At 67.1% G+C, this 26,556-nt stretch overlaps 11 protein-coding genes across 11 annotated transcripts in view; 5 read left to right on the top strand and 6 right to left on the bottom strand.

The window, feature by feature from the left end:
- TOR (target of rapamycin kinase) overlaps positions 1–9,002 on the top strand; it is a gene marked incomplete at both ends in the record, with an annotated part of 13,114 nt that extends 4,112 nt beyond the window's left edge. The window contains 11 exons of the mRNA XM_003063041.1: positions 203–670; positions 1,150–1,422; positions 1,558–1,648; positions 1,733–2,721; positions 2,860–3,588; positions 3,948–3,952; positions 4,249–4,469; positions 4,686–5,353; positions 5,723–7,217; positions 7,569–8,063; positions 8,610–9,002. Of these exons, the coding sequence (XP_003063087.1) occupies positions 203–670; positions 1,150–1,422; positions 1,558–1,648; positions 1,733–2,721; positions 2,860–3,588; positions 3,948–3,952; positions 4,249–4,469; positions 4,686–5,353; positions 5,723–7,217; positions 7,569–8,063; positions 8,610–9,002 (5,827 nt within the window). The remainder of the gene's footprint in view (positions 1–202; positions 671–1,149; positions 1,423–1,557; positions 1,649–1,732; positions 2,722–2,859; positions 3,589–3,947; positions 3,953–4,248; positions 4,470–4,685; positions 5,354–5,722; positions 7,218–7,568; positions 8,064–8,609) is intronic.
- A 325-nt stretch (positions 9,003–9,327) lies between these two features.
- On the bottom strand, positions 9,328–9,786 carry MICPUCDRAFT_6601 (uncharacterized protein; the record flags this gene model as incomplete). Its single annotated transcript, XM_003062839.1, has 1 exon — positions 9,328–9,786. A coding segment is annotated over one exon (459 nt), but the record flags the coding sequence as incomplete, so codon positions are not given.
- Positions 9,787–10,260: 474 nt separating this feature from the next.
- Positions 10,261–11,145, top strand: MICPUCDRAFT_36172 (uncharacterized protein). Its single transcript, XM_003063040.1, has 2 exons — positions 10,261–10,343; positions 10,481–11,145. The coding sequence occupies exon 2, from the start codon at positions 10,788–10,790 to the stop codon at positions 11,046–11,048; it is 261 nt and encodes an 86-aa protein (XP_003063086.1). The 5' UTR covers positions 10,261–10,343; positions 10,481–10,787; the 3' UTR covers positions 11,049–11,145.
- A 66-nt stretch (positions 11,146–11,211) lies between these two features.
- MICPUCDRAFT_52745 (uncharacterized protein) lies at positions 11,212–11,406 on the bottom strand (the record flags this gene model as incomplete). Its single annotated transcript, XM_003062838.1, has 1 exon — positions 11,212–11,406. One exon carries the CDS (start codon positions 11,404–11,406, stop codon positions 11,212–11,214), a length of 195 nt encoding a protein of 64 aa, XP_003062884.1.
- A 104-nt stretch (positions 11,407–11,510) lies between these two features.
- On the bottom strand, positions 11,511–12,484 carry MICPUCDRAFT_52744 (uncharacterized protein; the record flags this gene model as incomplete). Its single annotated transcript, XM_003062837.1, has 2 exons — positions 11,511–11,781; positions 11,925–12,484. 2 exons carry the CDS (start codon positions 12,482–12,484, stop codon positions 11,511–11,513), a joined length of 831 nt encoding a protein of 276 aa, XP_003062883.1.
- Positions 12,485–12,605: 121 nt separating this feature from the next.
- On the top strand, positions 12,606–14,789 carry MICPUCDRAFT_52743 (uncharacterized protein; the record flags this gene model as incomplete). The annotated part of the gene is made up of 1 exon (XM_003063039.1): positions 12,606–14,789. One exon carries the CDS (start codon positions 12,606–12,608, stop codon positions 14,787–14,789), a length of 2,184 nt encoding a protein of 727 aa, XP_003063085.1.
- A 1,444-nt stretch (positions 14,790–16,233) lies between these two features.
- Positions 16,234–17,235, top strand: MICPUCDRAFT_52741 (uncharacterized protein; the record flags this gene model as incomplete). The annotated part of the gene is made up of 1 exon (XM_003063038.1): positions 16,234–17,235. The coding sequence occupies one exon, from the start codon at positions 16,234–16,236 to the stop codon at positions 17,233–17,235; it is 1,002 nt and encodes a 333-aa protein (XP_003063084.1).
- Positions 17,236–18,148: 913 nt separating this feature from the next.
- On the bottom strand, positions 18,149–18,652 carry MICPUCDRAFT_52740 (uncharacterized protein; the record flags this gene model as incomplete). The annotated part of the gene is made up of 1 exon (XM_003062836.1): positions 18,149–18,652. One exon carries the CDS (start codon positions 18,650–18,652, stop codon positions 18,149–18,151), a length of 504 nt encoding a protein of 167 aa, XP_003062882.1.
- A 751-nt stretch (positions 18,653–19,403) lies between these two features.
- On the bottom strand, positions 19,404–21,848 carry MICPUCDRAFT_52739 (uncharacterized protein; the record flags this gene model as incomplete). The annotated part of the gene is made up of 1 exon (XM_003062835.1): positions 19,404–21,848. The coding sequence occupies one exon, from the start codon at positions 21,846–21,848 to the stop codon at positions 19,404–19,406; it is 2,445 nt and encodes an 814-aa protein (XP_003062881.1).
- Positions 21,849–22,203: 355 nt separating this feature from the next.
- MICPUCDRAFT_21888 (uncharacterized protein) lies at positions 22,204–24,375 on the top strand (the record flags this gene model as incomplete). The annotated part of the gene is made up of 4 exons (XM_003063037.1): positions 22,204–22,354; positions 22,555–23,096; positions 23,451–23,831; positions 24,124–24,375. The coding sequence occupies 4 exons, from the start codon at positions 22,204–22,206 to the stop codon at positions 24,373–24,375; spliced, it is 1,326 nt and encodes a 441-aa protein (XP_003063083.1).
- Positions 24,376–24,548: 173 nt separating this feature from the next.
- On the bottom strand, positions 24,549–26,029 carry MICPUCDRAFT_42522 (uncharacterized protein; the record flags this gene model as incomplete). The annotated part of the gene is made up of 2 exons (XM_003062834.1): positions 24,549–24,907; positions 25,051–26,029. The coding sequence occupies 2 exons, from the start codon at positions 26,027–26,029 to the stop codon at positions 24,549–24,551; spliced, it is 1,338 nt and encodes a 445-aa protein (XP_003062880.1).
- Between the last annotated feature and the right edge of the window lie 527 nt (positions 26,030–26,556).

The raw sequence follows: 26,556 nt of genomic DNA, 5'->3' as shown, positions 1-26,556 counted from the left end.
TCGGGACGTCGATACACGGCGGCGACGCCGCGTTGATGGCGCTTAACGCCAACAGCGCGAGCGTTTCGAGCGTTTCGCATGCATCACACCTGACCAACGGCGCGCCGTCGCGGTGGTCGGCGTGGACGGAGGAGTTCATCATGTCGCGATTGCTCGCCGTCGCGGTGTCAGGTGCGTTCAAAACAAAAGTTTTCACCCATAGCTCGGTTTCAACACTTGATCGCGTCTCTTTTCAACTGACCGATGAACTATTTTTGTATGGAAAACCCTCATCAGATCTGGACGCGAACGTTCGAAGAGCCGTGCTCGCGTCGTTTCTGCGCCCGTGTCCGTCCGTGGACTCGCACCTCGGTCAGGCGGACGCGCTGCGAGCGCTGTTCATCACGCTGAACGACGAGAGCGCGGAGGTTCGGCTGCTCGCGATTCGTCTCGTCGGTCGACTCGCGCCGCGGAATCCCGCGTACGCGTTGCCCGCGCTTCGACGGCATCTGCTTCAGCTCCTGACCGAGCTCGAGCACTCCACGGAGTCGCACTTGCGCGAGGAGTCCGCGCGGTTGATGGCGACGCTCGTGCGATCGTGCACGCGGCTCGTGATGCCGTACATCGCGCCCATCCTGCGGACGCTGATGATGAAGCTGCGGAAGCCGGAGGAGGTCGCCGCGGCGAAGGCGTCGGCGGCGACCGCGGCGGAGGCGGCGGGCATCGCGAAGCGCGGGATCGAAGCCGCCGGCGCCGGCGCCGCGGCCGCGGCGGGGCAGACCGTCGACGGCGGCGAGGGCATCGCGGCCAAGGGCGGCGGCGACGGCATCGCCCTTGGAGGCGAGAACGCGCCGCCGCCGGACGCGACCGCGCAGGGCGGCGGCGGCGGCGGTGAGACTGCTTCCCATACGACCCCGTTCGCGTGGTGCACGCCGTTCCTTAAGGACTTTTCCCGTCGTCACTCTTCACCCGCGCTTCCCTTTCAACGTTTGACCGGTAAGACGTTCGACTGACCGATCGCTTCACCCACGCAGCGCTCGCCGCCGCCGCCGCCGCCGACGGCGACCCCAGAAGCGGCGCCGTCGGCGCGCCCGGCGGCGTCTCCGCGCTCGCCCCGAAGTTCGCCGACGCGTCGGGGACCGCTGTGAGAGCGCTGTCGCACATCGTCAGCGTGCGCGAGAAGGCTGCCGTGCTCGGCACCATCGGCGAGCTCGCGCAAGTCGGCGGCGCGTCCATGCGGCAGTTCGTCCCGGACTTGCTTCTCCTCGTCGTGGAAGGCATCAAGCTCGGGTCCACGCGCGACGTCGCGGTCGTCACGATGGGTCAGCTCATCGAGAGCACCGGGTACGTGATCGCGCCGTACGGGGACCACCCGCCGCTTCTGTCGCTCATGCTTCGCGTGCTCGCGGAGGAAGCCGGGCCGGTGCGCGCCGAGGTGCTCAGGTGCGTCTGACCGCTCCCCATACGACCCCGTTCGCGTTTCGCGCGTCGTTTCTGAAGCCCTTTTTCTTCACCCGCGCTTTCCGCTTTCAATATTTGATCGCGTCCCCTTTCAACTGACCGATGAACGACCATCAGGACGTTGGGCATCCTCGGCGCGCTCGATCCGCACGCGCACCGCGACAACGAAGAGAAACTCCACGGCCAGGGGTTGCTGTCCATGGAGGGCGTGCGCGGCGTCGGGCGCGGCGACGACGGCGCGCCGGCGGGTAAAGGCGCGGTAGAGGGCAAGGACGCGCCTGGGAAGGATAAGGGCGGCGGCGGCGTCGGCAGCACCGGCGGCGGATACCCGATCGACGACGAATCTCTGTTTCCCTCCGCGAACCTCAGCACGGTGTCGGATAACTTCTACCCGACCGTCGCCCTGAACGCGCTCCTCCGCGTCCTTAAGGACCAAACCATGGCATCGCATCACCACATGGTCGTGCGATCGATCATGTACATCTTCCGCGCGCTGGGGTTAAACTGCGTGCGGTATTTACCCGCGGTGATGCCCGTGGTGATGCACGTGATGTACACGTGCGAAGACGGATTGCGGGAGTTTATGCTCGCGCAGCTCACCGCGCTCGTCGCGATCATCCGCGGCCACGTGCGACGGTACCTGGACGACATCCTCGCCATCGTGCGCGCGTTTTGGGGCCCGAACGCGCTGCTGCGGCAGATGTTGCGGCTGTGCGAGGAGCTCGCGACGGCGCTGCACGACGAGTTTCGAGCGCATCTCCCCGACTTGCTTCCGCGGATGATCGCCGTGCTCGCCGACGCCGAGCGCGGCGGCGACTTCAGCGCGGTGCCGTCCGTGCTCCACGCGCTCGAGGCGTTCGGGTCCGCGGTGGACGAACACCTGCACCTGATGCTCCCCGCGCTCGTGCGGCTGTTCCGCCCCGGCGTCGCGCCCGTTCCCGTCGCGGTGCGTTCCACGGTGCTCAGATCGCTCGCGACGCTCCTCCCGAGGATGCAGATCGCCGGGCACGCGAGCGCGGTGGTGCATCCGCTCACGCGCGTGCTGGACGGACCGCAGAAGGAGCTTCGACGCGACGCGCTGCTCGCGCTGACGTCGATGGCGTCCGCGCTGCAGCAGGAGTTTTTGTTGTTCCTTCCGCTCGTGCAGCGAACGATGAAGAAGCGCGGGATGCGCGACCCGGTGTTTGAGCGTCTGTCCGAGCAGCTGCTCGCGAGGCGGGACGGCGGCGGCGTCGGCGGCGCGATCGCGATCCCCGGCGCGACGACAGGCGCGCTCTCGCCGTTCCGCCTGAGCAACGCGGCGTCCACGGTGACGTCGCTGGACTCCCCGGCGGCGTCGCACGCGGACTGGCGCGGCGGCGACGGAGGAGGGAGGGGGAGCACGAGCGGGGACCGCGGCGATTCGCTCCGCGGCGGCAGTCACCGCGGCGGGAGTCTCCGAAACGGCGATTCCCCTCTCCTCCACTCTTCGCTCTCGCCCGGCCCGCCGGGCTCCTCGGGCAAGCACGCGATGAACGAGCAAGCGCTTCGACGCGCGTGGGAGTCGTCGCAGCGCTCGACGAAGGAGGACTGGCTCGAGTGGATGCGGCACCTCTCCGTGGAGCTTCTGAAGCAGTCGCCGTCGCCCGCGTTGCGCGCGTGCATCGACCTCGCGCAAGTCCAGCCGCACCTCGCGCGCGATTTATTCTGCGCGTCGTTCGTGTCGTGCTGGGCGGAGCTGTCGCAGACGCCGCGCGAGCAGCTCGTGCGGTCGCTGGAGGCGGCGTTCGGGTCGCCGACGATACCGCCGGAGATTGTCACCACGTTGCTAAACCTCGCGGAGTTTTGCGAGCACGACGAGAAGCCGCTGCCGGTGGACATCCGAACGCTCGGCATGATCGCCGAGCGCTGTCGCGCGTACGCGAAAGCGCTCCACTACAAGGAGCTCGAGTTCGTGTCGCACCCGGCGCGGTGCGTCGAGGCGATCATCGCGATCAACAACCAGCTGCAGCTCCCTGAGGCGGCGATGGGCGTTCTCGTGTACGCGCAGACGCACTTATTGCTCGAGATCAAGGAAGGGTGGTACGAGAAGCTCGGGCAGTGGGACAACGCGCTCGAGGCGCATCAGCGGAAGGCGGCGGACGCGGAGAAGGCGCTGAAAGAGGCGGGGTTCGCGCCGAACGGGCAGCCGCTCTTCGGACACGGGATGCACGGCGGTGTTCACTCGCGCGGCGGAAGCTTCGCGCAACGGCGGCCGGCGGCGCCCGCGTTGGAGGTGCGTTCTATACACTGGTCCCCATACGACCCCGTTCGCGTGGTGAACGCCGATCCTTAAGGACTTTACTTCCCGGCGCGTCTCTCCGCCCATCCCTCGCTTTCGATCCCCGCCCACGACGCCTTTCAACTCCACCTGACGCCTTTGAACTCCACCCCGACGTTCGCTTGTATGGAACGACCCGGAGTCCACGAGCGAGCTCGAAATTGAAGTCCACGACGACGTCGCGCGCGGGGGCGTGGAAATTCCAAAGCCAAAGTCGAGGCCGTCGGTATCCTCCGCAACCGACGCGAACGCGAACGCAAACGCGTTGCCGCCGCGCCGGGTCGGGTCGTCCGGGTCGACGGACTCGATCGCCGGGCAGCTCGCGTCGTCGCCGCGAGACGCGGCGGGTTCTTTCGGCGCGCGGTCGTGGGGCTCTCACGGCAGCGCCGGATCGCTCGGCGGCGGCGGTTCGCACAACGAATCGTCGCTTCTGGCCTCGAACTTATCCCTCGCCGCGATGGTGATGAACCGCGCGAACGCGTCCGCGGCGTCGGACGCGCGACGCGAAGCCGTGCTCGGTCAGATGCGGTGCCTCGCCGCGCTCGCCGAGTGGGACGCGCTGGGCGTTTTGTGCGCCAAGGAGTGGGAGCTCAGCGCCGGCAGCGGCGCCCCCGGCGCGGGCGGCGTCGGCGTCGGCGGCGACGCGGTGCTGCGAGGACGAATGGCGCCGCTCGCGACGCAGGCGGCGTGGCAGCTCGGGGATTGGTCGCGCATGGAGCAATACTCGGAGGTGGTATCCGCGCAACGCGGCGACCGCGCGGGCGGCGGCGGCGGCGGCGGGAAGCCCCGCGGATCGCTCGCGGGAGGGCACGCGCGAAGCTCCAGCGTGATCCCGTCCGGAGGACGGCATCGTAGCTCGCTGAGTCTCATCGGTAGCGGCGCGCGCGCGCTGACCGGCGGCCATAGCGGCGGTCCGGGCGGCGGTCCCGATCCCGACTCGTTGGAGTCGACGACGACGGGGCTCGCGACGGATGCCGACTTTTTCAAAGCCGTCCTCGCCGTGCACCGCGGCGAGACCGAGGAAGCGCGCGCGCACATCGCGGCCGCGCGCGACGCCCTCGGCGCGGAACTCGCGGCGCTCGTCACGGAGTCCTACGACCGGTCCTACGGCGGCATGATCCGCGTGCAGCAGCTCACGGAGCTGGAGGAGGTGATCGAATACGCGGAGCTGGGGAAAATTGCCGCCGCCAACGCGCGCGGCTCGGGCGCGGGCCGGTCGCCGTCGGACCCTTCCATGTCGGACGCTGACGTGGCAGTGAGGCGCGATCTGATGCGCAAGATGTGGCGCGAGCGCATCTACGGCGTGCAACGGAACGTCGAGGTGTGGCAGGCGCTTCTCGCGGTGCGATCGCTCGTGTTGCCCATCGCGGAGGAGACGCCGACGTGGCTCAAGTTCGCGTCGTTGAATCGCAAAGCCGGGCGGACGCGACAGGCGCACCGGACGCTGATCCGACTGCTCGCGTACGACCCCGCGCAGTGTCAGGTGAACGCGCCGGGGTACGGCGCAGGGAGTGGACGACCGGAGGTGATGCTCGCGTACGTGAAGCATCAGTGGGCGCTGGGGCATCGACGCGACGCGTTCGGCCGGTTGCAGTCTTTGGCCGCGGAGCTGAGGTGCGATTGCGATTGCGTTTTTTTTTTGGCCGCCTCGCCTCCCTCCCCCTCTCTTCTCTTTGCTTTTATTTTTTTCGCCGTTCGAACGCCGCCCGCCGTCGCTGAGGATGATGCCAACACCAAATAACTTGACCGAGCGGCTGGTGACATTCGTGTCTCATCCAGCCACACGCTCGCTGAGAGTATTATGTCATAGTTACACTGACTCGCCGCGACGGCGCCCGCGGCGATTTAATTTTCGTTTTCGTTTTCGTTTTCGGTCTGTAGATCGGTCCCCGCGCCGCCTCGCCCGCCGCCCGCCGTCGCTCCACCCCGCGCGTCTGATCTCATCGCCTCCCGCCGCCACCCCCCCCCACCCGAACGAAACAGGACGATGAGCGCGGCGGCGTCGGTCGGGCAGGTCGCCCCCCCCGACTGCAAACTCATCGCGCGCGCGTTTCTCAAACTCGGCCAGATGCGGTGGTCCCTCGCCGAGGACATGGACGACGCCACGCTCAACGACGTCCTCACCGCGTTCCGAACCGCGACGGACGCGTGCGCGCCGTGGGCCAAGGCGTGGCATCACTGGGCGCTGTTCAACGCCGCGGCGATGGAGCACCACGCGAAGCACGCGCCGGAGACGTCGGCGAGACACGTGGCGCCGGCCATCACCGGCTTCTTTCGATCCATCGCGCTCGGAGGCACGACGAAACAAAAGGGCAAAGGCGGCCCGCTTCAGGACATCCTGCGCTTGCTCACGCTGTGGTTTAACCACGGCGTCGCCCCCGAGGTGGAGGCTGCGCTCGTGGACGGGTTCGGGCACGTGAACATCGACACGTGGTTGCAGGTGATTCCCCAGATCGTCGCGAGGATTCACAGCAACTCGTCGCCGGTGCGACAGCTCATCCACCAGCTCCTCGTGAGGGTCGGCCGGAAGCACCCGCAGGCGCTCTTGTACCCGCTTCTCGTCGCGTGCAAGTCGCAGAGCAGCTCGCGACGGTCCGCCGCGATGGCGGTGCTCGATAACTTGCGGCAGCACAGCGCGTTGCTCGTGGAGCAGGCGCAGGTTGTGTCGTTGGAGTTGATTCGCGTCGCGATCTTGTGGCACGAGGCGTGGCACGAGGCGCTCGAGGAGGCGTCGCAGCTGTATTTCGGCGAGCAAAACGTCGTGGGAATGCTTCGCGTGCTCGCGCCGTTGCATCACATCATCGAGCGCATGGGCGCGGAGACGCTACACGAGATTTCGTTCGTGCAAGCGTACGGAAGAGAGCTTCAAGAGGCGCACGACTGGTGTCGGAAATATTGCCAAACCGGCCGCGAGGAGGAGCTAAATCAAGCCTGGGATCTGTACTACCACGTCTTCAAGCGCATCAACAAGCAGCTCCCGACGTTGACGACGCTGGAGCTGCAGCACGTCTCCCCGCGTCTGCTGAACGCGCGAGGTTTGGAGCTCTGCGTGCCGGGCAATTACATGCCGGGCGTCCCGGGCGGATCCGTCACCATCGCCGCGTTCGCGCCGACGATGCACGTCATCACCTCCAAGCAACGCCCGCGACGACTTCACATCCACGGCAGCGACGGCAAGGACTACGGCTACCTCCTGAAAGGCCACGAGGATTTGCGCCAGGACGAGCGCGTCATGCAGCTGTTCGGGCTCGTGAACATGTTGCTAAACTCGACGCCGTCGACGGCGCGGAGAGATTTGAGCATCGCGCGATACGCCGTCGTGCCGCTGTCGCCGAACAGCGGTTTAATCGGTTGGGTTCCCAACTGCGACACGCTACACGCGCTGATACGCGAGCACAGGGACGCGCACAAGGTGCCGCTGAACTTGGAGCATCGGCTCATGCTCGCGATGGCGCCGGATTACGACCACCTGCCGCTCGTGAACAAGGCGAGTCGCGCGGATTTTGAAAACTTTTTTTTGGCTTTTGGTTTTCGTTTTTTTTGCGTTCGGCCGAGCCTTCCTTCGTCGTCGCTCGCGTGTTATCATACGACCGTTGCGATGATGATATTTACACACACGAACTGACTCGCCGCGGCTTACCGCCGCGGCGCCAGTGAGGGCGGATTGAACATCTAAGGGACTGAGCAACGTAACACGCGACGACGGGCGAGAGCGCGTCGAACCGCTCGCGTTTATTTTTTGACCACTTTTCTTTCGCATCGCGCGCGGTCGCTCACCTCTCTCTCCTCGCCCTTCCCTGCCCTGCCCTGCCCTCTCTCGTCCATCCAGGTCGAAGTCTTCGAGCACGCGCTCGAGAACACCCCCGGGAACGACCTCGCGCGCGTCTTGTGGCTCAAATCCCGCAGCAGCGAAGTCTGGCTCGACCGCCGAACGACGTACACGCGCTCGCTCGCGGTGATGTCCATGGTCGGCTATCTCCTCGGCCTCGGCGATCGCCACCCGTCGAATCTCACGCTGGATCGCTACTCCGGCAAGATTCTTCACATCGACTTTGGCGATTGCTTCGAAGCGTCGATGCAGCGCGAGAAGTTCCCCGAGCGCGTGCCGTTCCGCCTGACGCGAATGCTCGTGCGCGCGATGGAAGTAAGCGGCATCGAGGGCAACTTTCGCAGCACGTGCGAGGGCGTCATGGCCGTCCTCCGCGGGAACAAAGACTCCGTCATGGCGATGCTCGAGGCGTTCGTGCACGACCCGCTCATCAACTGGCGTCTTCTGAACACGACCGCGCCGGGGGAGAACGTGAACCAACAGCCGGGCGCGGCGGTGATGGCCGTGAGCGTCGTGCACCAAGAAGGCGGCGGCAGCTCGGGCGCGCCGACGCCGACGACGACGCCGGGATTGAACAACAAGGACCGGAGGACGCCGTCGCCGGGCGGGAGCGACGGGAAGACGTCCCCGGCCGCGGCCGTCGGCGGCGGCGTCGAAGGGAGCGACGGCGGCGGCGGCGGCGGGCGAAGAAGCGCGAGCCCGCCGAAGCATCAGCACGCGCCGACGATGCCGCCCGTTCCCGAGGGCGCGCCCGCGCCGGCGCCGCCGCCCCCGCTGCCGCGGACGCCGCCGCCGGTCGGCCAAGAACGACGCGAGAGCCCGGGGATGGGGCCCGGCGAAGGCGGTGCGCACGCGCACGCGATGCCGCCGCTGTCCGCTCCCGTGCCCGCGGCGGGAGGGTACGACCCCGGCGCCACCGCCGGCGGCGCGCGCGATCGAACCTCCCCCGGGCCGTACGTCGCGCCCGCGCGGCGGTTCACGCCCACGCCGACGACGCCCGCGCCCGGGGAGGTGCCGATCCCGGAAACCCTAAACGCGGAGCAAGTCGCCGCGGTCGCGGAGCAAGAGGCTGCGAACTACGCCGCGGCGTCCGCGCTGCAGCGCCACAGGGTCACCGCGCTGGACGCCATCGAAGGCTTGGACGTCGACACGAACGAGGTTTTGAACGACCGCGCGGTGAACGTCATGCGTCGCATGTCGCACAAGCTCACGGGGAGGGACGGGTTCGCGTCGAGCGCGGCGATGGCGATGTCGGCGAGCGCGGGGGGGAGCCACGGCGCGTCGACGACGCCGGGGCTGAGCGGTTCAAAGCACGACGACGTCGAGAACGGGACGCCGGACGGCGTCGAGGCGCAGGTTCAGCGCCTCATCGTCGCCGCGACGTCGCACGAGAACTTGTGCCAGTCGTACATCGGCTGGTGTCCGTTTTGGTAATAAGGCTAAGTTGGCGAGGCGAGGCGACCAAACGAAAGATTCGACGAGCCTCTCCGGGGGGAGGGGGGGGGGCGCGTCTGTACCACTACACCTTAGGTAGCACTACGAGAGAGACTACACTACTAGAGACTAGAAGGGACGATCAGATTGTATCAGTCGAGGTCGCTCGTATACCATCACAACACTACGACGCGGAACACAGAACGAGACGACACGTCGCTCGCGCGTCGCGTCACGACGGCTACGACAACCGCTGCTTCACCCCCTCCGCCCACCTCCCCGGTCCTCGTCTGAACCCTCGCGTCATTCGACCGTCTTCGCCCTCCACGCCGAGAATCTCCACGTCGAAGAGCAGACTCTTGTCAACGTTGGCCGTGTTCCTGTTCACAAACTCCAGCGCGCGCTTCCCCGACAACGACGCCGGGACCGGGCCCACGCCGTCCTTACCCTCCTTCCAGTTCCCTTTGAGCACCCCGGGGTACGACAGCGGACCGGGGCGGACGATGAACCGTCGGATGCCGCCGACGCGCATGTCTTTGACGCACTCGTCGAACGCGGGAATGACCGTGCCGTCTCCCGGGATAAACGACAAGAACGCGTCGTCGTTCTGCTCGAAGTCGCCCCCCTTGGGCAAGTTCCGAGCCTGCAGGACGTGCGAGAGGTAGAACGTGTAGCCGTCCCAGTCCACGACGACGCGACGCCCCGGCGCGACGGCGTCGCCCTCGCCGTAGCGCAGATCCTGGAAGAGCAACCCCGATGCCGTGCGCTCGTACTTGGGGTACTCGTCGCACGGGAGCGTCTGCGTGTAGTCGCAGAACGGCCCGCTCTCGTCCGCGCGCGATGGAGACGGGCGCGCGAGGAGGGGCGACGACGCGAGCGCGAGGGAGGACAGCGTTGTCAAGACCGTGCGTCGTCGCGATCGGAGCGGTGCGATTTCGTCGTCGTCGATGTTGTATTCCGGTGACGACGACGACGTCGACGACGACGACGTCGCCGCGCGGACGACGGACGCGGCGCGGGAGCGCGCGGACGTCGCGCGGGAGGCGTGCGACGACGACGACGACGACGCGCGCGCGAGGCTCGGGGAGAGCGTGACGTGGGCCGACGACGACATCGCGACGCTCGCGCGCGGGGGTACGCGCGGCGTGGCTCTGATGAGACTCGTCATCGCGTCAGCCGACTGGCGCGAGCAGCCGACCGCGACGACGCTCGCGAAAAGACGCGCGCGACGTCTGCGGCGTCTCCTCACTCCGCACCGCACGACGCGCCCGACGCGATGGGTCAAGCGCTGACGAAAAACTGCTGCCAGCCGGAAGGCATGGACGACGAGGACGACGAAGTGTGCGTGCCCCGATCCCGCCGGCCGGGCGCGCGCGCGCGCGCGCTCGCGCCCTCTCGAGATTTAACTTTCCCATTCGTTCTCAACACCCCGACGCCTTCGACTGACCTCGCCCGTCCCCCCTCCCCCGCGTCCACAGGATCACCGCGGAGGAGTACGACCGCATGCGACGCGAGTCCGAAAAGATGCGAGCGTCCCAGAGCGGCCGCGTGCGCGCGTCGGACACGCACAAGCACCGGCAGTCGTCGCACCGCCAGAGCCGGTGACGCTGATGAGACTGGGGTGAGGTCAGGAACGAACGTCGCGAGGACCGAGGATCGCTCGCCGCGCCCTCGGGATCGATCGAACGCCGGCGCCGCGTTCGCCGTCGCCGCCGCGATCGATCCCGCGCGCGCGCCGTCGCCCCGGCGTCCGCGTTCGTTCCCTCAACGAACCGCGCGCGCGAGATGATCACGTGGCAGCAGCTGGGGTATCACGCGAAGCCCGTGGGGGTGCTGAACGTCGCCGGGTACTTCGACCTGTTCCTGAAGTTTCTGGACGAGTCGACGGCGCGCGGGTTCATTCGACGCGAGGCGCGAGCCATCGTCGTCGTCGGGGACACGCCCGCGGAGCTTCTGGATAAGTTGGAAACGTACGCGCCGCCGCGGTCGCTGATAGAGTCGCTGGCGAAGGAAAACGGCGGTGGGGGGGGCGACGCGAAGAAGTGAGGTAGGCACGCGAGGGAGCGACGACGAGAGGGGGAGGCGCGGCGAGGGCGTCGCGGCGCGTTGAGTTAATAATTTATCATCGGAAGCGGTCGACGTCGACGAAACGTATCGTACTCCTCCGAAACCAAACCGCCGCGGGGCGTCCGTCGTCCATCCCATCCCGTCACGGATACGACCGGCTCGCCTCCGCCTCGTCCTCCACGAGCTGCTCCTCGACCATCTCCTCGTACGCCCGCGCGCTCATCAGCGCGTCGCTCCCCGCGCGTCGCATCGCGTCTCTCGACGCCGTCACGCGCGCGACCCAGCCGCTCTCCGCTGAGGAGATCGTCTGAGGGTCGTTGCCCATACGAGGCGACATCGGGGAGGCGTTGAAAGGCGCGTCAGTTGCAGTTGAAAGACGTCGAGGTGCGTCGGGATTGAAAGCGAGGGGCGAGCGGAGAGATGCGCCGGGAAGAAAAGTCCTCAAGGAACGGCGCGCGCCGCGCCGACGCGGTCGCGCGGGGACCGGCGTGAGATGACAGAACGCGCCTCGTACGGCTCGCCCACCGCCGCCGCGTTGAGTCCCACGAGCGTCGCCGGGAACGGCACGGCGACGTCGCGCACGTCCGAGACGTTCGCCCACGACGCGTGGTACAGCTCGTCCGACGCCGTGCGTTTGAATCCTTCCCAGTGCAGCCGCGCGAGGAGCGTGGAGGACGGACCCGCCGCCGCCGCCGCGTGATTCGGCTGCCGCCTGCGTGGGTGAAGCGATCGGTCAGTCGAATGTCTTACCGGTCAAACGTTGAAAGGGAAGCGCGGGTGAAGAGTGATGACGGGAAAAGTCCTTAAGGAACGGCGTTCACCACGCGAACGGGGTCGTATGGGAAGCAGTCTCACCTCCCCGCCGCGTGATGATGATGACGACGACGACGACGCCATCCGTCCGCCTCCTCCGCGTCCACCGCCTCGACCGCTCGCACGTCGCCGATGATGTCGAACGCGTGCTCGGTCAGGCCGACGGTCATCGTGATCTCTGAGCCGTCCGACGAGACCGACTCCGGGCGCAAGATCTCGTGCGTGCGCGTGTACAGCGGCGGCGGCGGCGGCGACGTCGCGTCGACCGCGGTCGTCGACGACGACGACGCCGAGGTCGAGGTCGTGGTCGACGACGTCGCGCGCGAGAGACGCGGCGCGCGGCGGAGGCGCGGCGCGGACGCGGACGCGACGGAGGACGCGCTCGTCGCGCTCCGCGCGAGCGTCGTCGCGTCGCGCGAAGCCAGGAGCGCCGCGCGTCGAAGGAAGGAGGCCGGCATCGTCGCCGTGGGGGGCGCGCGCGCGGGATGCGTGTGAGCCACGTGGCTGCGCTGCTGCAGCTGCACTGAGACGCGCGCGACACTGGCCGGCTCGCGAAGAATCCGCCGAACGTACTCGTACTCTATGGGTTTTTTTGTATGCATTTTCCTTGTCTACTACTCTGAAATCTGAACTCCTTCTCCGGAAAGAGTCGTCCAGCTGTACGGGTTTTAGTCGACGGCGCGGCGGCGACGCGCGCGCGCGCGGACCGAGTGCTCGTCCGCGATGAAGCGTCGCCGCCCCCAACCGCGTATCGCAACCAAAGGGACCACGAGCGGCGGCGGCGGCGCCGTCCGGAGCTCTGACGACGTCCCTCTCGCGCGCGCGAGCGCCCCCCTCGGCGAGAGAGACGCTGTGGTTCAGTCCGGCGACGGCGACGACGACGCCGTCGCGGACTCGAACGACTCGCCCGTATCGACCGCGGCGGCGCCGCCGTCCTCTCAGTCCGCCGATGACGGCGCGAGGGCGGCGGCGGCGATCCCCCCGCTCGACCCGAGCGGCGACGGCGACCTCGCGCCGTGCGCCGGTAAGGTGTGCTTTAACTGCCGGAGGCAAAAGACGCCGCAGTGGAGGCCTGGTCCGGCCGGACCGAGGACGCTGTGCAACGCGTGCTGGAGCAGGGTGCGGGCGGCCGCGCCGGAGTACAAGGAGAAGGAGAAGGAGCGTCTCGCCGCGCTTCACATAGTGCGGATGGCCGAGCCGGAGTTCAAGGAGAAGAAGAAGAAGCAGGACACCGCGTATCGAGCCGAGCCGGGGTCCAAGGAGAAGCAGAAGAAGCGGGACGACGCGCGGGCGGCCGCGCCGGGGTCCAAGGAGAAGAAGAAGAAGCAGGACGACGCGCGGCGAGCCAACGAACTGAGGGAGATTGTGGCCGCGGCGAAGGCGGCGCTCGCGCCTTCTTCGCTCGCGCCTTCTTCGCTCGCGCCTTCTTCGCTCGCGACTGTGGTCTCGAACGTCGGCGGCGTTCGGTCCGCGGAGTCCGCAGCGACGGCGAAAACCACGAGCGCCACGCGCGCGGACGCGGACTCGAACAAGGAGAACATCGTTCCGACCCCGAGCGTGCGCGTGATTCGCCCGAGCGGCGCGGGATCGGACACGACCGCGGCGATCGTCCGCGTCGATCACGCGAAGGCCGCCACCCCGCCGAAGTCGCTCGCCGGATTCGGTGACCAACTCATGGCTCAAAGGGGCGTAGGCGGAGATGAACGCTTTCGGCGGAACGTCACCCTTGTTGAGGACGAAAGCGGGTCTTGGATACCCTTGATGACAAAAAAGGACGGGAAGACGCCTTCCGGTGTCTTCGCCGTGCAGCGAGAATGCTACGGTCTCGATCCGCCCACGGAGGACGGTGCCGAGAAGTTAAACGTCTTCATCGCGGGGTTTTGCAGCAAGCTCGCGGACGAAGGCTGGCAGATCTCGTCGAACACGTACATCTTGTTCGGCTGCGCGGCGGCGGATCGACTCCGGGTCGATGTGTCTTGGGCTCTGACTCGCACTGTGACTACCTTTCGCGAAGCACGCCGCGTATGCGATGACGCCGCGGGTAACCGCCTCGACGAGATCAAGCTCCTCAACAACGAGTTCATCGCGGACACGACAAACTTCCTCGCCGCCGTCGGAGACGTGATCAACACCAGCGACGCGGGACTTTCCGACGACGCCCGCGCGTCGTTGATCGCCGGTCTCGAAGAGGCCAAGGCCGTCGTCAAGGCCGTCGTCGACGAGGGGGTGAGTGTCTCCGCCGCCGCCGGCGCGGGGATCGCGTCCGGCGCGGGGGTCGCGTCCGGCGCGTCCGGCGCGGGGGTCGCGTCCGGTACCAACGGCCTCTCGTCGCCCGCGTCGTCTCTGACGCCGGCCGGTCCTATTGCCCGCAAGAAGCTCGGTGTGATGCTCGCGGAGGTGCGTGTCTTGGAGAAGAAGGCGGTCATACTGAAGACGCTCGCGGAGGGGGGCGAGGATAAAACGCTCACGAACAAGAGAAATTCCCTTCAATCCGCCGTGGACGCCGTCGCCCGCGCCCGCGCCGCCGACGTTCTCGACGATCACACCGAGTTAGGGCTGTCTACGGGATCAACCTCGGCAACGCACGAGGACAAGAAGTCGTACGCCTGTCGCCTTAAAGTGATGTTGTACGCGGAGGTGAGCTGCACGTGCGGGATTTACGTGCACGCCATTGGGAAGAAGTTCGACGTGCTCAAGTTCGCGCCGCAGAGCGCCGTCGGAGATATGTACGTAATGACGAAAGCGCTGTCTCGCGGTGATTACAAGCACCGCAGCGCGTCGTGCGGCGAGCATGTGTCGTTGATGATCGATCTCGAGGACAACGGCGACTGCTCCGTCGCGCACGCGGAGAAGTTCGCGCGCGCGGCGAACAAGGCGTACGGCGCGTGCGCGCACCTCCTTCGTTGAGTGCCTTGGGAGACGATGGCGTTCGCGGCGGGAGCGGGTGGGTGGTGAGGGGGGGGTGAGTGAACAACGCGCGGAGAACGACGAAGCATGCGAGCGCGCACGCACGATGCGATGCGATTTAAAGAGCGATCCGAAGACGAACCGCCGAAAGCTTTTGAAACTCCTGCTTCCGCCCCGCGCCCTTCTCCGCCAGTTCGCCCACCCTCTTGTTCCGCGCGTCCGCCCACACGTTGTCCCCGCCCGCGAACGTCGTGTCCTCCGCGCTGAGGTGCGTCCACTTCGTCCGTCCAATCTTCCCGAACGCGTCGCCCCTGACCTGCATCGCCTTCGGCAGCGCGCTCTTGTCCACCTTGTCCGCGCCCGTGGCCTGGTTGAAGTCGCGCTTGTAGATGTCGTCCGTCCCCATCGAGCTCGCCGGATCGTCCGCGGCTTCCTGGAAAAACGCCCCCTTGTGGTAGTACTTCTGAAGAAACCCGAGCTTCTGCTTCTCCTTCCCTCCCGTCTCCGCGTTCGCCGCCCGCGCCCGCGCCCGCGCCCGCGCTCCACGTCTTCCCGCCGCTCGCGCCGGAGTGGGACGCGGCGTTGGATCCAGCCAGACCTGTGGGATAAGGCCTCGAGATGCACCAAGCACGACATCGCCACAGCATCCGCACCCTTTATATCGCGCACACCAACGGTCTTCGAGTTCGAGTATTCTTTGCATGGGGGGCTGATCCAGATCACGTCAAACCATCCTTGCCGGTGCTCAGCTATCCAATTTATGACATCAACAATGACATCGGCTGCGAACTTCGGATTCACGTCCACGGTGACGCAACGAGATTTAGTGAATCGTCGTCGTACCGCTCTCAAGAAAGATTTCGTCCCACAACAGAGCTCGAGGCATCTAAACAACTCTCGCCGATCACCTCCATTAGTTATTCTTTCGATCTGCTTCCTGATACGATCAAATTCCTTCAAACGATCCGAACACCAACCATGTCCCCGCTTCCCTTTTCGGGGCATGAAATCCTCCAAAAAAACGAATAATAGCAAACTGGTCCCCGCTATAAATACATCTAAATCACCTCGTCACGCGAAGGGAGAAACAGATTCCATTATTAACACACTCATGATCTTGATGAATGGTTTTCACCGTGCGTGCGGGTGCGTTCGTGTGCGTGTGAGGGGAGAAATCGCGCGGCGCTTATTTGGACCCTTTTTCTTTCTCTTGAGTTTTTACTTTCGTACCTTCGTACATCAAAGGCACATGTATTTAGTCATGAACTATGTACGAAGGTAGTAGATCTGATTACAAAAAGACTGAGCTCTAACCCATCCGGGTAAAACATGTGATCTAGAAGCGAGCAGACCGCACTACGAACAATCCTCTCACGTAGTAAGCAACCCCACGACGGGATTCATGAAACCCATGTGAGCCTCACGAGCGCACGAAGCCGGGGCGATGTGGAAATCGCCAGCAGTGTCGGGCTCCATAAAAAGGATTTGCGCTGCCGCGCCCGCGTGGAAGTTTTCAGAGTCACGTGAGGTTCTGAGCGCGTACGAGATGGGCGCGCCCCTTGCGCCCTTCGCCTTCGCTCGCGTGCCCGCGGCGGCGACGCGATCGGCATGGCCGGAGCCGGCGCCACGGCGGCCACCCGCGGCTCGTGCATCCGGCGCGTTCGCACGCGCGTCGGCGCCGAGGGCTGGGCTGGCGTCCGCTCGACCCGGCGGGGAGCGCGCCGCTAAGCCACCGCGGTCGGGGGCGGCACGGGGTGCGCCGCTCACGTCCTTCCCCTTCGTTCGCGTGACCGCGGCGACGCGAGCGGTCGGGGCGGAGCCTGTGCCTTGGCGGCGACCCGCGGCTCGTGCGTCTGTCGCGGCCGATCGAGCGTTCGCGTCTAGGCCCGGAATTACGTCCACACGACCCGCCGGGGAGCGCGCCGCCGAGCCATCACGGCGGGGCACGCCTCTCGCACCCTTCGCCTTCGCTCGCGTGTCTGCGCGCGGCGACGCGACACGCGGGCGAGCGGCGACGCTTGGGCCACCTGGTGCGTCGGTAGCTGGAGTAGCGCGTGCCAGGAGGCGGGCCGAGCGGCGCGGTGCGGTGGCTGTCACCGTAGCGCCATGTTTTTCACAGCCGTCGCGTCGGTCGTCGACGCGGTCAGGCCGCCGCATACGGCCTTTGACGATCGTCCACCCCTCCTCGTTCTCGTATGGAGACGCGTGGTTCGGCGCGGCCCGCGTAACTCGCGTCGACAGCAGCGCGGGCGTCGCGGGCACACGGGACACCACGGGCGACGACGGGGTGTCCAACGCGTCTACAGCAAAAGGCGAGGCTGGGGGCGCGTCCTCGTCGTCGTCCTCGTCATCTTCGCTGACCACCGCGATCGATTGGCGGATAGGCTATACAGTAGCCCTACGTGTACACTGGTTCCCATACAGTACGACCGCGTTGGCGTGGTGAACGCCGATCCTTAAGGACTTTGCCCGTCGTCTCTCTCCGCCCATCCCTTGCGGTCAATCCCCGCCCTCGACGCCTTTCAACTCCTCCATCTGACGCCTTTCAACTCCACCCCGACGTTCGCTCGTACGGAACGACCCGAAGGTTTCCGCGGCGTCGAAGAAGAATACGAAGAACGCCGCGAAGAAGACGCGAGGAAGAACGCCGCGAGGAGACGACGACGAGGACGCGGAAGAAGACGGAACGGCGACGACCGACGCGGAGGAACCACCTGTGCCGATGATCGACGTCGCCTTCTACGTCGACGACGGACGCGTCGTCGCCGTCGCCGCTCAGGTCGTTCCACTCCCGCGCGCGTACCTCCGCGAACACCGCGCGCTCGTCGCGGAGCATCACGACGGGGGGAGATCACGACGGTGGGCGAACGCGGCGTCGGTCGCGACCGCGGACCGCTCGCGCGTCTGCTTGGCGCGCGTTCGCGCCGCGCGCGATGTAATGTATCGTGTATGCGTGTGCGTTTATCGTCGGTCGTTCCAGTCGCGTCCCGGCGCTGAGCGTCCCGCGGAGGGGCGACCCCCATTCGACGGGGGATGAAAAACTCACACCCGCACCCGTCGAGTTTTTCTCGAGACACGCGAGCGCGAAAACGTACTCTGGCTGCGGGCGACGTTCGACGTGCGTTCGTTACAAAGGTTCGCTCACGGTACACGCGTTCGTTCGTTCGTTCGTTCGTTCGTTCGTTCGTTCGTTCGTTCGTTCACGCCGCCGCTTCCGCCGCGAGCTCGGCCTCGAGGAGTTCCACATCCTGTTCCGCGTCGGGTTTGCCGCGCTCCACCGCGACGCGAAACCACTTCAGCGCCTCCTTTTTGTTCGCCGCCACGCCGCACTTGCCGCGTTCGTAGATACTCCCGAGACTCTATGCGGCCTCTGCTGAACCTTGCTCCGCCGCCCTGAGGTACAGTTCGAACGCCATCGCTTTATTTTTCTCCACGCCGTCGCCGCGCTGGTAGCACATCGCGAGAGAGCAGATCGCTTTGCGGTGAAAACACCATAAGGACGCTTTTTCCCACCACTCGAACGCCTTCGTCTTGTCTTTCTTCACGCCTAACCCACTGCGGTAGCAGACTCCGATCATCCACATGGCGTCAGCGTCTCCAAGATCCGCGGCCTTTCGGTACCAGTAGAACGCCTTCCGGAACGACACCTTCGTCTCCTTCCCGATAAGGTCTTCACCGAGCTCGAACAACGCCCTCGGAGCGCCAGGCAACGACAAGTCAGACTTCTTAGCATCCCTCCACACCTTGCTCACCGCGGCGAGCCTGATGCGATGTCGTGGGTTCTTCCCGAGGTGCGAGAACACGACGGCCGCGACATTCTCGGGGATGTCGTTGAATCCGTCGGACGTTGAACGCTTTTGCATGGCTTGGATCTGAGCGTGCGGCGGCGGCGGGCGCGCGGATGAGAGTAGTGAAATGAGGCGACGTCCGAGCGTTTTAGTTTTCCTCGGAAGGACAAGAGCTGGACAAGAGTCGCGTGACAAGACCGCAGTGCGAGCCTCGATCTAGCCGAACCCCCCGTCGGCACTTCCTCGCGCGCGCCCGCGGTGCCCGCGTCCGATGGGGTCCATGTTCCGCAAGTGCTGCGGGTGCTGCTGCCCCGAGGAGGACGAGGAGGGACGCCTCCTGCGCGAGAGCGAGATTCGGTGCGCGCTCCCCCGCCGCCGCGCGCAGATCTCGTCGTCGCGTCCTCGCCTCGCAAAGACGCTTCAAACGCTTCTCGTTTGCGAACAATACTGTAAAGTCTCTGCATCTCACGACTCCCTCCCTCCCTCCCTTCTCCCTCCCCGACAGGCGCGAGAACGCGCTCGCGCGCGAGCAAGCCGCGATCGCCGCGGAGGAGCGCCAGAGCAAGTTCGACCGGAGCGCGGTCGGGAAAGCCGCGCACAAGTCGCAGAAGCAGGCGCGCGCGACGTCCGTCCCCGATCGCGGACGCGACGCCGAGCGCGTGAGAGACTGGAACTCGTGACGGAGGATGATGATACGAGTATCAGCAGACGAACGACGTTAGCAGCGACGACGACGACGCGCGTACTCGTACAATACTTCGCGACGACAACAAGACTACACGTACTTCCTCGAAACGCCCAACCCCCGTGCGTTACACCCACCACCTCACTCCCACCCCAACAGCGGCACGACGACGCACGTGATGTCGTCCCGGTACCCTCCATTCATCGCCCGCTTCCATCGCTCGCACGCGCGCGCGACGATCGCATCCGCCGCGCGCTGCGCCGCGCCGCCGTGCCCCGCCCCCGCCGCCGCCGCCGCCCCGGACTCGAAGCACGCGCCCGCGAGCTCGACCGCCTCCTGGCTGTCCACGTGGTCCCACACGCCGTCCGACGCGAGCACGACGAACTTATCGCGTCGCGTCACGCGCTCGGTGAAGAGCTCCGGCTCCGCGATCACCCCCGCGCCGCTCAGCGCGGTGTCCCCGAACGCCCTCGACACCGCGAGCCCGCCGGTCCGCGGGTGCTTCTTCCACACGCGGTGCGGGCCGACAAACCCCCCGAGCGGCGACCGCGCGGGCTCGACGACGCCGTTGGCGCGCGTCACCCGCGCCTCCTCGTCCGGCCGGTTCGGCTTGTGATCTGCGGGGTGGAGTTGAAAGGCGTCAGAAGCGGAGTTGAAAGGCGTCGAGGTGTGTGCGTCGGGATTGAAAGCGAGGGACCCTGGGCGGAGAGATGCGCCGCCAGGAAGAAAAGTCCTTGAGGATCGGCGTTCACCACGCGAACGCGGTCGTATGGGGACCAGTGTGTGGGACGCGCCCGACGAGAGATCGACGGCGACGAGCGGCGTCTTCTTCGCCGCGCCCAGAGGATCCGTCGCGTACGTCAGCGGCGGCTGCGCCTCGCGCGCGAGGACGCAGCGCGAGTCGCCGACGTTCGCGACGGTGAGGACGTCGCCGTCGCGCGCGCACGTCACCGCGGTGGACCCGCTCTCGGCGCTGTTGATGCCGTTGTTCTTCACGAGCGCCGCCTGCGCGGCGCGAAACGCCTCCGTCAATCGCTTGCTCGTCTCCGCGGCGCGCTCGACGTCCGCGCCGCTGTTAAACCGCGTGGGGGGCAGGGAGGAGTTGTCCGGCGACGACGCGCCGACGCCGACGGCGGCGGCGGCGGCGTACGCGTCGCCGACGGCGCCGGAGGAGGCGGAGACGCGCGCGGCGGCGGCGCGCGCCTTGGCCTTGCCTGCCGCCGTCGCCACGCCCGCGCGCGGCTCCAGCTCGCTGCGCAGACGCGCGCGAACGAAATGCGACACCTTGCGGCCGTCCACGCCGTGGCCGTCGAGGACCGCGGCGATGAAATCGCGGTCGCCGGAGACGCCGCCGCCGGTCCCGAGCACGAAGTGATCATCCTGGTTTTCTTTGCTGAACCCGTTGGTGCCGCCAGCCATGGAGTGCGCTCCGAACGGAATCCGCGTCGCGCCGCCGTTGCGTCGCGTGCTCACGCCCTCGCGCGCGCTCGGCGACAGCGGGCTCAGCGGGCTCGCGCTCGCGGCGTCTCCGCGGAACGTCGGGACCGGGACGTGCGCGCCGGCGCGCGGGATCGTCATCGAGCCGAATCCGGGCGACCGCGACGCCGCCGACGCGTCGCCCGATGGAAATTTCGCCTTGGGCGGCGGGCCTCTTTGTAACGCTCCGCCCTCGTGCGTTTTCGCCGTCTTCTTGCTCTGGTGCGACTGCGGAAGGTACCCCGCCGCGCGCGTCGTCCCGTGGTTCACGCCGCTGGCGTACGTGCTCGGACGTTCGATCTGCGCGCCTTTGGGGCCCGTCATCGTCACGCCCGCGTCGAAGGATTTTCGAAGCGGATTATTCGTCGTCGTCGCGTTCGCGTTCGGACCGCCGCCGGGACCGCCGGAGAGGCGGCCGCCGTTGAGCCCCTTCGCGCCCGCGGCGGAGACCGCGCCCGGGTGGCTCGCCACGATCAACGGCTTCCCCGTGCCCGACGTCGTGTTTGTGGGCTTCGCGGAAGACTTCCCCGCCGCCGCGGCGTTCGATCGCGACGACGAAGACGAAAGTCCTCCTCCACCCCCTGACTGCGGACCGCCCTGGCTCGGATCCAGCGTCCGCGGCGTCGTCCCGTGAAACCCCTTACTCCACCCGTTCGCGCTCGACGGGTCGCTCGGATCGCGCGGATCGAGCCCCCCGCGCGATCGCCGCCCCCCCCCCGCGCCGAGCACCGCGTGAATGCGCTCCGGATGCGCGCGCGGCGACCCGCCGACGCCTCCGCCCAACCCCGCGCCGACGAGCGTGCGCCCGTCGCGGCTCATCGCGCCTCGCGCGCCGAGGTTCGTCCCTCGCGACAGGTCGTCCGCGACGACGACGTTCCGGAGCTCGCCGCGCTCGCGGTGCGCGCCGAGCGAGCTCGCGCGCGACGCGCGCGACGCGCCGTTCGCGACGTCCGCGCCGACGCGCGCGTCGGATCTCGACGCGTACGTCCCCCCGCCCCCACCTCTGTCGTCGACGCCGGCGTCGCGCGGGAGCGTGACGCCGCCGTTGTAGAACTGCCCGTACGCGCTGTTCGATGACGTGGACGTCCGCCCGGTCGTTCGAGAGAGCATCGCGGCGACGACGACGACGCGTCCGCGCGCGGCGATGTGCGCGTCGCGTTGGGCACTCTTGTGCCTAATCAAGAAATGCAAGCTGGCGCGCGGTCGGTCGAACTCTCGATGACGAGAAGGCCTGGCGCGCCGTCATCACTCGCCGTCACTCGCGTCCTCCGCGCGCGCCGCCGCTCTCTCTCTCGACGCCGCATCGCGCGTGAACCGCGCTCACCGTCCGTCTCGGGAAGGCTCGGCTCCCGTCTTCCGCGTCGTCCCAGTCCGCGCGAAGGTGGAGCGGCGCGCGGCGGGATTCCCATCGGCGAATCCTCCTTCTCGCAACGCCGCCGACGAGGCGCGCGCGTCTTCGAAGAACATGGGTTCCACCGGCGAGGAGACGCAGATCACGTGCAAGTTCGTGACGCGCCTGCCGGAGAAGTACCGAATCTCCCCGACGCCGTTCGCGGTCCCGGGGAAGCTCACGCGCTACGGGCTCTCCGAGGTCATCAACCACCTCCTCGCGCTCGGTGCGTGATGCGCCGAGCACTCTGGATCCATCACATCCATCGAGGATCGAATCGATCGATCGTCCTCGTTCCTCCTCCGTCCCGTCTTCGCCGCTCGCGCGTCCCCCTCGCGCGCCGCCGGCCTAACCCTAACCCTAACCCTAACCCCCCAACCCTAACCCCCCAACCCTAACCCCCAACCCCTCGCGCGTCGATCGCAGACCCGCCGAAGCCGTTCGACTTCCTCGTCGACGGCGAGCTCGTGCGCACGTCGCTCGAGAAACTCCTCCTCCGCAAGGGCGTCTCCGCGGAGAGCACGCTCGAGGTCGAGTACATCCCCGCGGTCGGTCCGCCCAGCGAGGAGGCGACCGGGAAACACGACGACTGGGTCGCCGGCGTGTGCGGGTCCTGGGGCGGCGCGATCGCGACGGCGTCCTACGACGGCACGACGCGACTCTACTCGCCGAAAGGAAAGCATCTCGTCACGCTCGACGGCCACGCCCAGCCCGTCGTCGCGGTGACGCTGCTTCCGCCGACGGAGGACGACGGTAACGGCTGCGTCGTCGTCAGCGGCGGGCACGATTGCGTCGTGCGCGCGTGGGACGTCGTCGTCGACGCCAAGGGAGACTCCGCGAAGCACGTCGGGTCGTCGCGGGTGTTCGTGGGGCACGAGGGGACGATCACCTCGGTCGCCGCGTCCCCGGACGGCGTGTGCTTCGCGTCGGGGTCGTACGACAAGACGGCGCGCGTGTGGGCGCGAACCGTCGGCGCGGACGCGAAGACCCACGACGACGAGATCGAGGCGGCGAGGGAAGCGCGCGCCGCGGAGTGGAAAGCGACCGCGCCGAGCAGCTCGAAGCGACGCAAGGTGCGTTCTATCTCACACTGGTCCCCATACGACCGCGTCGGCGTGGTGAACGACGATCCTTGAGGACTTTACTTCCCGGCGTGTCTCTCCGCCCACCCCTCGCTTTCGATCCCCGCCCTCGACGCCTTTCCCCCACTCCGCTTCTGACGCCTTTGAACTCCACCCCGACATCGCTTTGTATGGACCCTCGACCCTAAGGGAAAAGACGGCGACGGCGAGGACGCGGTCCCGGACGTTCGCCCGCTGGAGCGGTCCGTGTTCGAGGCGCTCGGGATTCCGGACCCGAACGACGCGAAGAAGAAGCCGGCGGAGGAGGAGGAGGAGGAGGAGGAGGAGCTCCCCGCGGGTGTCGTCGTCCTGAGAGGGCACACGGACGCGGTCACCGCCGTCGCGTGGGAGAGCGTGGACGTCGTCTGGACGGGCAGCATGGATCACTCGTTGAAGTCGTTCGACGCGGACGCGGGGACGTGCGTGCAGACGTATGCCGCGCCGAAGTGCGTCATGGGGCTGGCCGTCAGGGCCGGGGGAGGGATGCTCGCGTGGTGTGGCGGCGGGGACAGGATGGTGCACTTTTGGGATCCGCGCGTCGGGAACGCGACGGGCGCGACGACGAGCTTGGCGTCTCACACGGTGGGTCTCGGGTTTTTTTTCGTCTCGATTCGGTTCGTTTCTCTCTTCTCTCGGCCGAAGCGAAAGCCCGCTCGGATGGACCACGCGCGCGAGCGAACGTCGGTGACGATGACACACACCGTTTCCCGACGAAGCGATTCGATGGAGGAACAAATCTCTAATTTTTTCCCGAGACGTTCGCTCGCGCGCGCGGTTCGTTCTCGTCGCGTCGACTTTTTTTTTCCGTTCCGTTTTCTTTTTATTTCCCCCGCGGCTTTCGCTGAACGCCTTCCGTTCCGTTTTCAACGAGCAGGAGATGGTCGTCAGCGTCGCGTGGTGCCCCGGGAGCGAGTACCAGCTCGCGTCCACGGCGTACGACGGCAACGTCAAGCTGTGGGACATTCGCGGGAAACTCCCGCTGCACACGGTGAAGGCGCACCCGGGGAAACCGCACACGGCGCGCGCGCTGTGCGTGGATTACCACGGCCCGAACCGCGTCGTGTCCGGCGGGATCGACGGTCGGTTGCGCATCTTCAAGGTCGACAACGAAGACCGCGCTTCATGAAATGAAGGGCGTGCGTGAAGATAACGCTCGGAAGTTATGCGTTTCTTTCGTGTTCGCAGGGAGACAGTGGACGAGACGAGACGAGACGGGCGGCGTAATACAGTAATACTTCCGATTCGTCTCGATTGCGATTTTTTAATGTACTTCTACTTCGCGCCGCGGTCGTCGCGTCGTCAGAGCCCGTAGCTCTCCTCTCGCCCGGGCGCATTCAGACCGCACGACCCGACGTGCCCGATCTCGAACCCGGCGTACTGATACCCCAACACCTTCATCAGACGCACCATCCCCGCGGTCGGACAACATAACCCCGTTCCGCCGAGCCACCGAAACGCGCGAATCGCGAACGACCCGACGAACGGACCCAGCGGGTGCCGACTCCACGTCCGCGACGTCGCCGTCTCCACCGTCTCCGGGTGCCGAGACGACACGAAGCTCGCGTAGGACGCGTACTCGCTGAAGCCCAAGTCGAGATCGTCGGAGGGGATCGCCGCGAGGATCGCGGACGCCCAGCGCGGGAAGCCGCCGCCGCCGCCTGCGTGGGTGAAGCGATCGGTCAGTCGAACGTCTTACCGGTCAAACGTTGAAAGGGAAGCGCGGGTGAAGAGTGACGACGGGAAAAGTCCTTAAGGAACGGCGTGCACCACGCGAACGGGGTCGTATGGGAAGCAGTCTCACCCCCGCCGCCGCCGCCGCCGCCGCCGCCGCCGCCGCCGCGCTCTCCATCCCCCCCTCCCCCGCCCCCGCCGCCGCCTCCTCCCCCTCCCCCCACAGCCTTCGTCGTCAACGTCAACGACCTCTCGAACGTCGCCAGGAGCTCCCTCACGAACCGTCGCTCCATGACCATGTGATGCGCGACGTACCCGCTCCCGTCCGGCGCGTACGACAACGTCTCCCCCCCCGTCAACGTCTCGTAACTCTTCTCGTACCCTCCGATGACGTACCCGCCAATCTGCCGCACGACCCGCCGCGCGCCCGACGCGCCCACCCTCCCCTCGGACACCAACCGCGTCGGCCACAGCGGGATCATGTCGCTGTCCCACACCGCGAAGACGTCGCTCAGGCCCTCGATCGCGTCCGCGGCGCCGAGCTTGACGAGCTGCTGGAGGTACCATCCCGATCGAGACCGTCCGAGCTTATCCGCGTCCGCGCCGTCGCCGTGCAGCCTTCGAAGCTCATCGCGCACGGAGGCTTTGGTCACCCCCGGCACGATGTCGTCCTCCGCGACGCACTCCACGTTCGACGCCATCGCGATCAGCGTCGCGCACTTGGACGCGGAGGACGTCACGAACACGATACGCCGCGGATTGACGTACTGGTTCAGCGCGAGGACCGCGACGTGCGTCACGCACGTCGGCTTCGCCGCGACGGAGACGACGTCCACGTCAACGCGCGACGCCTCGGGCGGGCACGGCGCGAGTCCGGACCCGGGGACGCAGACGCCCGGGCGGTACGCGGCGAGGACGCGAGGGAGGATCGCGGCGGCGAGGTGCGACGCGACGAGCGCGAGCACGCCGAGAAGGAGGAGGAAGAGAACGCCGCGCTCGCCGCGGAGGACGCGCGCGAGGCGGCGCCGCCGCGTCGTCGCGCCGCCGCCGAGGCGACGCGACGCGCGCGGGCGCGCGGTCGACACGAGCAAGGACTCGCGCTGCGCCATGACGACGCGAGCGGCCGCGCCGCGCGCGGGGACGAGTGGGAAGCGCGCGAGATGCGACGCTTCGTTCGAATCGAGCTGCTGCGAAGCTCTCGCCGATCAACAGCGAGCGATGAATCCGGAATCGAAGCTAAGAACCGAGGGTCAATCGCGTGTTGATCGGCGATGAACGGCGCCGATCTCCCCGAGAAATTCTCTCAAAAGGGTTTTAGGGCTGATGCATCGATTCGCGACGACCTCGGACGTCGCCGACGCGGCCACTCGCAAGCGCGCGGACGGCCCGTCGCGTCACCGATCTCGTCACTTCACTCGGCAACCGCCGCAGGTACGCATCGCATCGACGCCGTCGCGCGCGCGGTCGTTCCCCTCGCGCGTCGGCCGCCGCCGCCGATTCCTCCCCCCCCCCCGCGCCATTCAATCCCCCTCCTCTCCTCCAACGAAGCTCCCATCCTTCCCTCGGCTGACGACCCGCGCGCCCTCCTCCCCCTCCCTCCGCAGACTACGCCGGCGCCAAGCATGGGTAAGCCCAA

The sequence above is a fragment of the Micromonas pusilla genome (assembly GCF_000151265.4).
Source record: "Micromonas pusilla CCMP1545 genomic scaffold MICPUCscaffold_13, whole genome shotgun sequence".
NCBI lineage: Eukaryota > Viridiplantae > Chlorophyta > Mamiellophyceae > Mamiellales > Mamiellaceae > Micromonas > Micromonas pusilla.
This window is presented reverse-complemented; position numbering and strand designations above follow the sequence as displayed.